We start from the raw sequence: 12521 nt of genomic DNA, 5'->3' as shown, positions 1-12521 counted from the left end.
TAACACTCCAAAGAGAAAGGAAAACTTGAAATCGCATCATATGACCCCTTTAAGTTTTGTTTATGCATCAACTGAAAACAGCACCAAAAGATTGATCTTGAGATTTAAGAGATTAAAAATGAGAAATCAATCAATATCGTTTATCCACGTTGTGTGCACAAAATAAACACTGACACAGTCAAAACGCGTCTTTGGAGAAATGCTAATTAAACATCACAGTTTCGGTCAATGATTTCAGCCCTACAAAACTATTCCGACCAAATATTTCCAGTTGCCGAAATTTCGATGCATCACTACAATCTTTATAAAAACAACTGACATCATTAGTATGTAAATGTTGAAAACATCAGTATTGGGTGATGCTGGGCCTGTGAATGGCATCATATTCCTCGGCTGTTATTCGCCACAGTGATCGTTAAACGTAATCATTCCCACGAGATGCCGCTCAAACCTTTATGGATCTCCCAAGATGTTTTACGGTTAGCAGCAGCTATTGTGGGCGAAAGGCTTCCTTCAGCTTCTCTAGACACAAACCTGATCTAGGAAATGAGGTAAAAGAAAAGAATTTGAGCTCTTTGCCCCAGGTTAAGCGTTCCTGTGATTGATACAAGCAGTTTCAGAGTGGCGGTGCTGGGATCAGTTCCAGCTCAGTGAAGCCATTATCCCACAGCTTTTCTCCAGACCGAGTCACAGAGGAGCTGATTTTTTTTATTGTTGACATTTTGAACCTTTTTTGGCATTTAAGATGATATATGAGCTTTCGACTTGCGATTTTTAAGAACTTTGCTGCCGCATGTGTAACTGTGAGAATACAAATATAGCTTTTTAGAGGAAACAGTTTTATGTGTTCATTCAAGTTCAGACAAGCAACACCCCCCCAAACCCTAAAACCCTAAGCATAATTACTAAATTTTGGCATGCAATGTTATAACATGATACCTCAAACAGTGTGGCTTCCCTTAATTGTGAAAAATAAGCTTTAGCATACTTTTAAATAGAGAATTTATTGTGGAAATAATATACTTTATAAGAATACACTGTAGCAACCACATAGCATTGCCTGTTCAACCACCTGTAACTTCTAAGCACTGTGGCAGTGTTTGCATAGACAAACATCAATCATATTTTTTTTCTGAAATCATCCTGTGTTTCTAATTATATAGATGTTATATTATGTAGCTGTATACCATATTGTTCCACATATATTTGCACGTATGGGCTGGGCTTTATGGGTGGTGAGAGCATCTATTGATCCACGAGCCATTAAAGCGGCATTATTGCAGACAGAGAGTGTAGCCATAAAGGCCACTGACTGCAGGGGGGACATCCATGAGTACAACCATCTGCAAACTAGTGCTTATTCTCACATCATTAGCAATGATACCCACAAAACAAACGATTAGCATCTCTTCAGTTATTCAGTTTCTGAAAATTATTGATATTTTCTATGCGTCTGTAGTTTCTTACGCCTGTTTACACCTGATATTGATGAATGTTATTGATGGGAAATGCGTCTCCTGTAACCACTTGTGATTGTATTTTGACGGGAGGGTCTCATACTGTACTGTATCCTGTTTTTTTTAACAACACTACTGTTCAAAAAGTTTGGCATTGCTAAGATTTTTTAATGTTTTGAAAGTTTAAAATGTAAAATTTATTTTAAAAATGATTTCCTTGAAATCACTCTAATATGCTGATTTTCTGCTCAATACATATGTCTAATTATTATCAGTGTTGAAAATGGTAGTTCTGCTTGATATTTTTGTGGAAATTGAGATTTTTGGGGGACTTTTTTCAGGATTCTTGATAAATAGAAAGTTTAAAAGAACAACATTTATTTCAAATAGAAACATCTGTAATATTATACATGTCTACTTTCACTTTTAACCAGTTTAATGTATCCTTACAAAATAAAAATGTTTATAAACTTACCGACCCCAAAATTTTGAATGACAATGTACATTACTTCAAAAAAGCTAAATAAATAAATAAATACATACATACATGCATACATCAACAATTTGGCAGACTATTGCTTAATATATACTTTAGTTTCAAGCAGAATTCTCATTGTTATTTTAGTTATTAGTTATATTTTAGCTATATTAGCAGCTGTGTTAACTGAACTTCACTTTATGTAGCTCTGCCATTTCTTAGTGCTGTGTTTGTTGTCTTCTGCATTCCGTTTGTATTTCCACAGTGTGAAGGTAAGGTAAGGACCTGTAAGGTCTATAAAGTAAATGTAAAACTCCGTTTTAGGTGACTAGGCAGTTCTTTGATATTATCCGGGAGACATCAGAACATCAGTATTTACACTCTAATGTGATCATGTGCATTTCCAACTACCTCAATATGTACTAAAGTTTGTGATCACAAAATGTTCTGGACCTTTTGTTTTTGCACCTGTATTTAGTGCATTGGGTAGTTTACTTGTGATCTTAAGAGAGATAGCAGGTGTAAAAGAGTCCTCAGTAAACACCCAATGAAATAGAGAGAGTTATGAGGAAGGCTTTGCACCCATTTGCTCTCAAACACAAGCCGAACACTGTTAAAAGTTGTTGCATAACAAGTAATCATAGCCTAATACGCTGCTGTATTTCCATCAAAACTGGAACAATAGCATTATAAGCGATGTTCATAATCTCATTCTCTCTGGCAGCAGGAAATCTTTAGTGCTCGAAGGCAAATAAGCATTTGAGCTTGTTTTCCCACTTGTGTACGGCTTTGTAAATCAGTATACAAAATATGCAGAGTAAGCTTGTTCAAATCAGAGAACTTCCTGTCTGCTTTATACCCTTCTACAGAGACAGCATCTTAAATTGAATCAGCGACTATGGCTCCACAAGACAGGAGTATTAGGGTGTTGGCTGGGAGTGGTGGACAATCGATTCAGCCAAGAGAAAGACAGAGAGAGAGTGAGAGAGAGGATTATGGGAGAGAAGGAAGGAGAAAAACTCAGGAAACAGATGGGGTGCAGTCCGTGCGGCGAGAGAGATTGGGAGAGAGAGAGAGAGATGGGTGATTATGAAGAGTGAGTGACATACTGCGGTAGCGCCATACTCGTTACGCTTGCTTATAGCTCTTCTTCAAGAACATTTTCATGGAAGATAAAGAAAATGAATGTGTGTCGAATTAGAGTAGCCTTGTTAATGCAGAGGCGAAAACAGAATGATCTCATTCATATTAGGGATGTTTTGTACTTTTGAATAGACACTTAAATGTACAATATTGGCAGTATCTAAAGCATAATCCCTCATGCATCATTAGAGATGTACAACAAATCCTCAAATTTACTCAAGCATTACCTCCAAATCTCATAAATTATGGAGAAACATTATCTGGGTAACAATTTTTTAATAGATAATTTATTTACACATTACATCCAGTCATTTGCATGGGTAAATTGGATTATTATCAAAGCTCAACAAGTATGACATAAAAGTGAAACATGGTGTAACATTAACATGTGCATCTTTATACATTTATATAAATATGCACATGTATTCAATATGTTGTCACACTTTAGTTTGGGGATGAATTCTCACTATTAACTGTTAACTGTGACTTTTGCCTAAATACACTCCAAATTTGCTGTTTATTAATAGTTAGTAAGGTAGTTGTTAAGTTTAGGTGTGGGGTGGAAGGGATCAAAAATACAGTCATACAGAATAAGGCTTTAATATGTGCTTTATAAGTACTAATAAACAACCAATATGCTAGTAATATGCATGCTAATAAGCAACTAGTTAAGAGAGAATCTGTCCCTACACTGAAGAGTTACCCAATATTTTATTAACCTGGTCCAATGTATCTATGGTCAAATTACACAAGCCAACAGGCATATGAGAAGCACAGTTACCTGCAGAGACTGTGCCTCATTGTACAGATAAAAGGAAAATCACAAACACTTACAGACATTAAGCATTAAGATGTGGGTTGTTTTAAGTCCATGTTTAGCTCCAGGATGCCTCCTAATGCAAGTTGTCATGGTGATAAGCAGGAACAGGACTGGAATCTTTACTCTCAAAGAAGAGGAAAACAACAGAGATGGCAAGAGAAAAAATAAGAAGTAAAGTCTTTTCATGTGATGTGGAAAAAGCCACAGAAAGAAAAAAAACTAATTTATATTTATTAATTTAACTAGATACTTTTATAGAAAGTGACTGGAAGCCAGCAATATTAGCAGTCCCAAAAAAATCTGCATAAATCTGCATCGTTTTATTTTTCAATCTGTACTTTTGTCTTGTGCAGTAAAATGTCTAAGCATTTACCTGAGAATCAAAATGGCATGAGACTGTAAAAGTGTAAAAAACATGACTTAAGTTCGTTTTTCTTGTTGCGTTTAAATTTAAAATAGTTTTTTTTTTACTTGTTTTGAGCTAACAGTAGAGAGGGTATAAGCTTACAATTTGCCAGTGGCGAGGTATACTCTGTATTAATAATCTTATTAACTTGCAATTTTGCGACTGTATTTAAATATTTTTACTGGAAAATGTATTCCTTATTTATTCCCATTTCAGTCTAAACCAGAAATGAAAGTGCAGAAACAGAAAAAGGTACAGAAAAGGATGTATTTTTAAATGGTAATGGGTGGCTTTATTTATATCTTAAGCTGTTTTTTGTGGTCTTAGCAATCAGGTTGGGGCTGGATGCTTGTTCCACCATTGAAGGACAGTGAAAGCACTGAAACTAAACTCGGCAGCTGTACAAAGCACATGAACATTTAATGAGGACTGCATTAAGACAGTCTATATTTGTCTGTTGCTAAACTACTTGCCGTTACATTCTGGCACTATTTTACACTTGCCATTTGTTTACATTGTATACCTGTGTCATCAGAATTTGTTGTTACTGCTTTTACTACTCTGGGGCAGGGCTTCATAACCCATGGTTAAAAACCTGAGAAGAGTTGGGTTAAATGTCACCTTACGTTGTTTTAGGTGGTGGTTGCTGAAGTTTTCAGTGCTCATAAGTGTCAGGATACAAGAGACAGAATTAGAAATAAATGTCCTGTGGGAGCTGAACCATGGCTTGCAGAGATGCCAACGCTCCTTTTGTCCTCTTCTCTTATGACAGTGGACAGGTGCCTTTGATTATTCCACCCTGCTTACCCTCATGACCATATGATCACCATTGCACAGGGAGAACTGACAGGTGCACAGATGGCTCACCATTGCAGTTCTCCTTCAAACTTGTCCATCTGGAGAATAAGTGGCAATTTAATGTCCCGTGTGAGCAGGACAGGCTCTGGTGTAAATGGAGTGAATGCTCTCTCCTCCTCTATGGTCAATTTCACTGTCCAGGAGATAAAGTAGGTGTTCCTTTCAGTTCCCCGAGTGGATAATGACTTCATCCAGGTAGTCTGAGTTACATCATATGGGACAAGGAAAGTACCCCATGCATACCGAAAGGAAAGGCCCTGTACTGCCAGTGCTTCTGGATTGTTGAAGTACCTTGATTTTGCTAATGCCAGAAGGTGCCTGACAATATTTTTAAAGTCTTAACACCAGCAGTGTATCCTGCAGTCATTCTGTTGTTCCTCTTGGCCAGGGGTGTTCAGTCCAGGTCCTGGAGGGCCAGGAGGTGTTGCAGAGTTTAGCTGCAACTTGTCCCAACATACCTGCCAGGACGTTTACCTTGGTTCAGGTGTGTTTAATTTAGTTGGAGCTAAACTTTGGAATTGGACCAGGACATTTGCTCTCCACAAGCAGGATTGGACACCCCGTTCTTGGCCAAAGGACATTCCAGAGATAATTTCCAAAAACAAGGTCTACAACACATCATTATCTTACTTTTAGTCAGGCTTTGTCCCAGCGACCAGGAGAGCCAGGAGAACAGAGTTGTGTTGCAAGACTTGCTCAGCTCTTAATCTAATAATTTGCAAACCCTACCTTGTCCCAGGATCAGGGATACCATTAGGTCCCTCAATACTCTGAAACAGAGTTGGCTATGATGGCCATGGGCACTGCAGGCCCTTGGACAAGAGTGAGGGCAGTACTCGGTAGTACTCACGACAAGACTGTGTCTCAAGCCCAAGCTTAAGACCATATTTTCATGGTCTTGAACTTTTCATAATCTTGGGAGCATTTGGACAGTCCGGTCTTGAGTACTACAATAGTGTGGATACTTTTTGTGGCCTGTGTTGACTCATAGGATCCTCTCTGTGCTATTTTGACTTCAGACAGAAGCACGCTGTGTGTGTGTGCTGCAGAGGTTTGTGTGACATTGAAGCAAAACCAGACTTCGTTCATCCTAAAAGGAAAGCCTATTTACACTTTCTGAATTGTTCACATGCTCTTCAGGTCTTTGACTTGACTCGGACTTGACCCTCTTCTGGTCTCAATTATTACTCTGACTCTACTCATGTCTCGACTCGAAATAGCTGGTCTCGATTACAACACTAGGTGATGGGTATTGTTCCCCTTGTTGCCACTACTCTTGGAAGTGATGCATGGATGATTGTGCCAGGCTTACTTTACTTTTGGACAGAGTCTGAAAGAGCTGAGTGATCACAGGGTGGCTCATCGTCATGTCCTTAGTCATTCATCTGATTTTTGTTTAGGCTTATAAACATTTGTGTGCCGTTTCTTGTGTTCAATTTCTGTTCTGTTTCTCCATAGTGTGAAAGTCGTGGGGAGTTGCTAGTCTCTCTGTCCTACCAGCCTGTTACTCACAGGCTTAATGTGGTAGTCCTTAAGGCCAAACACCTGCCAACCATGGACATCACAGGCCTGTCAGGCAGTAAGTACACAGCACACATACACACAAATATATAGATATTCAGATGATCCCGTTTATGATGCCAAAAACTTGTCATTAACCAAATTCTCATGTCTTTATTTCCCTTCTCCACCTACAGACCCTTATGTTAAAGTGAACGTCTTCTACGGCCGAAAGCGCATAGCCAAGAAGAAGACTCACGTGAAGAAATGCACACTCAATCCCGTTTTCAATGAATCGTTTATTTACGATGTTCCCGCTGAGCTTATGCCGGACATCTCTGTGGAGTTTCTGGTCATCGATTTTGACCGCACCACGAAGAATGAGGTTGTGGGTCGCCTGGTTCTGGGTGGTCAGAGCCCCATTTCATCAGGGGTGACTCACTGGAGGGAAGTCTGTGACAACCCAAGGCGGCAGATTGCCAAGTGGCATAACCTTATAGAGTACTAGTGTCTGGCTAACACATGGGGAAAGCAAAATCTATTATACCACTTCCTTCCTATCAGCCCCTCTATAGAAAGAAGCCCATTTAACAATCTCTCCTTTTCCCTGTACAGATAGGTGAATGAGTGGATGCGGATGTGTCAGGACATAGGACCAGGAGCAGTCTAACGGAAAAGACACTTAGAAAGTTCTCTAACGAACTCGTAGCACAAAAGACTCATACATCATAGCAAAGAAAAAAAAAGAGAGGAAAAAAAGCTAAACTAACCACGTCAGTGTGGTTTTTGGCTCTGATTAGACATCGCTAAAGTCAATTATAAGCGAATTATACCAGGATGAGAGTTATACCACAGTATCCTCAGAGCCTTTCACCAGTATACCGCCATATTCACAATATACATACACTACTTTCAATTAGCCGCATGCTAGAAATAGTGAGACACTTTTATTTTTAAGATGAAGGAAGGTTGAAAGGAAAAGTGAGTTTTAAGTCCACTTTTTAAAAAGAATAATGGGGTGAATGTTTTGATAGTGTAGGATAAAAATGGATGAAAGGGGATATAAACTGGACACCATCATGAGCATTTCTGCTAACATGCTAATACTTACCACAGAAGACAAGGTTGAAATACGGCTAAAATTGAGATGAAAATTCTCTAGAAAAATAAAACTCTAAATGTCAAGTTAAACAAAACCTGGTGTCAAGGCCAAGTTTTCAGCCAACCGCCAAATGAAAATTAGAGATTTTTCAGCTCAGGATTAAAAATGAATTTGATTTATGAAAACGCTCTGATGTTCCACATAGTAAAGCCAGTCTACACTTTCCCCGTTTTTATGCTGTAGCTGTTTATTTATTTGTAGCTGTACTTGTATATTATTGTTCATTTCTCTGACTTGATGACTTGGACAAAGCAGTTCTATGACGTGTTGTCAGCGTATCTCAACATATCTACTATTCATTGATTTAAATTCAATTTTTTTCAATTTTTATGCACATCTATGCACATTTCCATTGTACCACAAAGGAGGTTTTGACCCAGTTGCTGTGCTACATAGAGATCAGGGAAGGCTTGGTCAAAAAGGTTGGAGGGAAACACCAATGAAATAACAGTCAAAGCCAAATGTGACAGATATTAGCATATTTACGCATTGTCGAATTTGTACATTTTACGGGTGCTGTACCTTACATCAGTTTCTATTGCCATCAAATGTGTTTTTTAAGGCCACACTTAATTCCTAAGGCCATAAAACTAATTCTTAACGTCTTTGGTCAAGATGTACATAATGTATCATAAGGCGTAACACTAGTACTCTTCCGTTTCTTTTTTCATAGTACAATTGAATATCGTCAAATATACATTTGAACTTTAGACATACAAATGGTGTCGTGGAAATAACTAAATTTAGCCACCCCAGCTTAGAAATCATAATTACTTCAATAACTTGTTTGGCTTTAAGCCTGTCTATTCTCGGACTTATAGCTGAGATATATGCAGATTCAGACCAATTTTTGCACTTTCTCAGAGTACTGTATTTATTTTTATGATTTGTGTTCAAAAGAAATAATATATATATATATATGTATGTATCAAAAACCTAATAACTATGATAGGACTAATAACTGGCCATATCAAAGTTAGGATTTTGGCATGAGCCAGTAACCATTAGTCAGCGGCAGCTGTCAAAAACTAACCAAAGTAGATGGACCAACGTTTTGCGGTGTGGATATCTCACACCTGAGTGAAATGAGTGTTGGTGACCACGATGAAGCCGCTCACACTGCAGCCTCAGACAGGCCTCTGAGTCGATGTTTGAAGGCATGCAATGTGCGTGTGGATGTGTTCCCATTGATGTCATTCAGTGCCCACAGCCCCTGAGGCAGAATTACATGCTCTATTCCCAGAAAGTGGGAGGGGGAGAGGAGGAAAAGATATCGACTGGCTCATTAGAGATATTTCATATTTAACATGTGAAATTAATATAGCAGTAAATTAAGCCCCAGCGTTCTCTCCATGATATCTGCAGTCAAGCTCATTATGAGTCATTAAGACCACATAATGAGATTTACCATTGTTTATTAGGAAGTAAATGAATCACATTCCAATCGCATTTTGAAGAAAATTAAGAAACCATGTGCCCATCGTCTTGCTATTTCACTTCCAAGCTATACATTTACAACAGTGAACTCTTCCACCCTCTATAATGTTTTTAATCCTGCATGCATTCACTATTCAAACTTCTGCTTCAAAACTGGTGTATATATTACAGTTTTTAGTGGTTTAAATGACAGCAAAACCCACTTTTGTAAAATCAGCAACCCAAACTACACAATGCAACCTAAGTGAAATGATACATGTGTGTTTTTCTTTATTTTAACCCTCGGCTCCTTGTGTTACTTGGAACCTTTTTGATCTTTTGGGCATAAAAAGCTTGTTTTATATCAATAACTATAGACATAAGGATGAATATAACCAATTGTAAATGAGTGTTTGTTCCAATGCACTGGTGGGCAGTAGCACTTTCTGCTCTTCTTGTATCTAACTGTTTTACCTGGAATGGAAATGGTTTCTTTTTGTGTAAACCTCCTCTTTTGGAGTGCTATCTGCCCCTCTTTTTCTCTCTGCCACTGGTCCCTAACAATCCCTCAGTTTTTTTGTGCTGTTGTGTGTTGTACAGAAACATTGAAAGCTGAACAAAGACGAAAATGAGCTGAGAAGAAAATTATTGTAATGAATATTTTAGTCCATTTGGATACCGCAGTGTTGATAAGGTTAAAGTGCAGTGATTCAGCTTTATTTTAGGCGTCCCTAAAACCACTGTACCTAGATGATAAACAGTGTTAGTTCACCACAACTGTAGTGTGATCCATGCTGTTACCTGGCCTTTTCAATATTTGTAAGTACAAGCAAGTTGTCTATGTATAATGTAAGTACAGTGAATGACATGTACTTTACATACCCAGCTTAATACTGCTCATTTCACTACATGATCTTCAGGGACATCGAACATAGAGTGTGAACTGTAATGCTTTTGAGTGCAAGATATCTGCATACTGCTGAGTTTATGCTAAATACAGTATGTTACACTAATGCTGACTTGTACTGTATGTTGAAGTTGTTAACACAATGGACGTGCAAATAAAATAAAAACTGATACACTAGATCAGACTTTCCTCTCTTTCTCTGCTCTGAAGATGAATTAAAATCAAGTTGTAACTTGAGTTGTAATCTGTCGCCTACTCACCCCTTATTTTGCTCAATTTTCCAACCACAAATTTTCCACGATAAGGTGACAGATCCAAAAAATAGGAATAGCTTACCAAGCAGAACTGTGACTGGTTCCATAAACTGTTTAGACAAAGTCTTACAAGTTAGTCATCTAGGGCGTTTTTTTTGTCAGATACGTAAAAATGTAGGTTGGTCTACTCTGAATCTGAAAAGTATAAGACTGTTTACCCCTTGCTAGTTGGTAAGACAAGTTCTTATGACACAGCCTAAACACGTTATAACTGATGACTAATAAGGCAAATGGCTTCTGTTTCTTTCCCACGCTTCTCTCCAAACTTCTGTTTGTTAGCTTCTCTTCCTGTCTTCTGAGATGCCTTCATCTGATTGGTTTTTGAAGGCAGCATGGATGTATCCTTCGCTGCCTTTGATATCCCACAATCCTGTGTGCTAAAAAATAAAAATGGCATCTGAAAGTTGTGGTTGGTGGTTGTGTGTAAATGTAGGTTTTGACCAACTTTTTCTAGCGAGAAATTCATATTGTAGTAATTAAAGGGGTCATATGACGTTGCTAAAAAGAGCATTATTTGGTGTAATGAAATGTGTTTATGCGGTTTAAGGTTAAAAAAACACATTATTTTCCACATACTGTACATTATTGTTTCTCCTCTATGCCCCACCTTTCTGAAACGTGTTGATTTTTACAAAGCTCATCGATCTGAAAAGCGAGGTGTGCTCTGATTGGCCAGCTATCCAGTGCGTTGTGATTGGCCGAATACCTCAAACGTGTGACGGAAATGTTACGCCCCTTACCATATTGTGATGCCGTGCCCTGGTGCGACGAGACAAAAAAATTAAAACCCATTATAAATGAGCATTTGTTGCATCCAGTGGGGACATAATTATGGATTATAATGACTTATACTGTCTTTTTACGCGTTGCGTTGCGTATTGCGCCGCGTAAACATAAAACCAGGTCTGCATTTGTGATCGGCGAAACTACAAACAACAAGCGCTACTCTACACTGCCCAAAACTCGCGTTTGAATCATCAGTGGCAAATTCTTGCTTACAGTCTGTGAGTCATGAAGCGCCAGACTGTCTTTGCAAAGTTGGAATTGCCCCACTTTATAGAAACAGACACCGGCATTGTAGGCTACTCTCCCAGGAAACAGTCCTCATCCTCCATAAAATGTGCTGCACACATCTGAATATTTGGGTTGAACTGTTCTGGAACAGTGTTGTAAATACAACTTAACCACTGATTTCTAGTCGTGTCCTCTTTTGGAAGACCAACCAAAGTAGTTTTGCTTTCACAACGAAACACACAGTGCCTTCACGACATGGCGGCGGCAGCAACAATACTACAGCGAGAATAAAAGTTACGCCTTCTTTCTTTGCGTGAACATTTGGGCGGCGTTATGCAAATCTTCCCACATAGTGACGTAGACATGTGGGGGCATGTTAGAACGAGCCGTTTTAGGTAGGCGTCGCTGACTCTTAACTTTTATAAAGAATATCTCTTTGGATTTGAGACTTTAGTCTTTGCAACTTTACAGATCTTCTTTATGCACCAAGAGCTTGTAACACTCCAAAGAGAAAGGAAAAATTGAAATCACATCATATGACCCCTTTAAATAGTCGCTTTACCACCAAAGCTCTCTCTCTCTATTTTGTCTTAGATCATTAAACCGTTATGCTCGCTCATAAGTCTGTCCAAAATCATTTTGTGAGGTACCTTCAGTGAGGCATCAAGTCAGCAGCCTAAGTTTTCGGACACAGCCTAACTAGTTTGGTGAGCGGGTATGAAATCCCACGAAATGAGCAGACTGCTTTACGGCAGCAATAATGCACGTGTATCCCTCTGGTGTTGTTCGGTCATTTTAGACCGGAAAAAAAAAGGTTTGAAATTTTAAAAATCGCTACTTCATCGGAATGGTATGAAACTCAATGAATTTTATGGTAGTTGCCAAAAAAAATCGTGGACTTGATTCGAAAAAGCTATGTGGTTGAAAAAAAAAATAGCCACACTTGCATTGTTCGTAGTCAATACAGAGAATTTTACAGATATGTTTTTTGTGTGTACAACCTACAAATCATTCACGATGCAGAAATCCCCCCCCCCCATGTGGAA

General features: G+C 38.5%; 1 protein-coding gene across 1 annotated transcript in view; it reads left to right on the top strand.

The window, feature by feature from the left end:
- LOC107676104 (synaptotagmin-11-like) overlaps nucleotides 1-9714 on the top strand; it is a 31054-nt gene extending 21340 nt beyond the window's left edge. The window contains exons 3-4 of the mRNA XM_016470630.1: nucleotides 6621-6741; nucleotides 6860-9714. Of these exons, the coding sequence (XP_016326116.1) occupies nucleotides 6621-6741; nucleotides 6860-7170 (432 nt within the window). The 3' untranslated portion in view covers nucleotides 7171-9714. The remainder of the gene's footprint in view (nucleotides 1-6620; nucleotides 6742-6859) is intronic.
- The last annotated feature ends 2807 nt before the right edge of the window (nucleotides 9715-12521 follow it).

Source organism: Sinocyclocheilus anshuiensis, unplaced genomic scaffold (assembly GCF_001515605.1).
Source record: "Sinocyclocheilus anshuiensis isolate Anshui unplaced genomic scaffold, SAMN03320099.WGS_v1.1 scaffold3153, whole genome shotgun sequence".
Lineage (NCBI taxonomy): Eukaryota > Metazoa > Chordata > Actinopteri > Cypriniformes > Cyprinidae > Sinocyclocheilus > Sinocyclocheilus anshuiensis.
The sequence above is the reverse complement of the archived record's forward strand: the minus strand, read 5'-3'. Positions and strand labels throughout refer to the sequence as shown.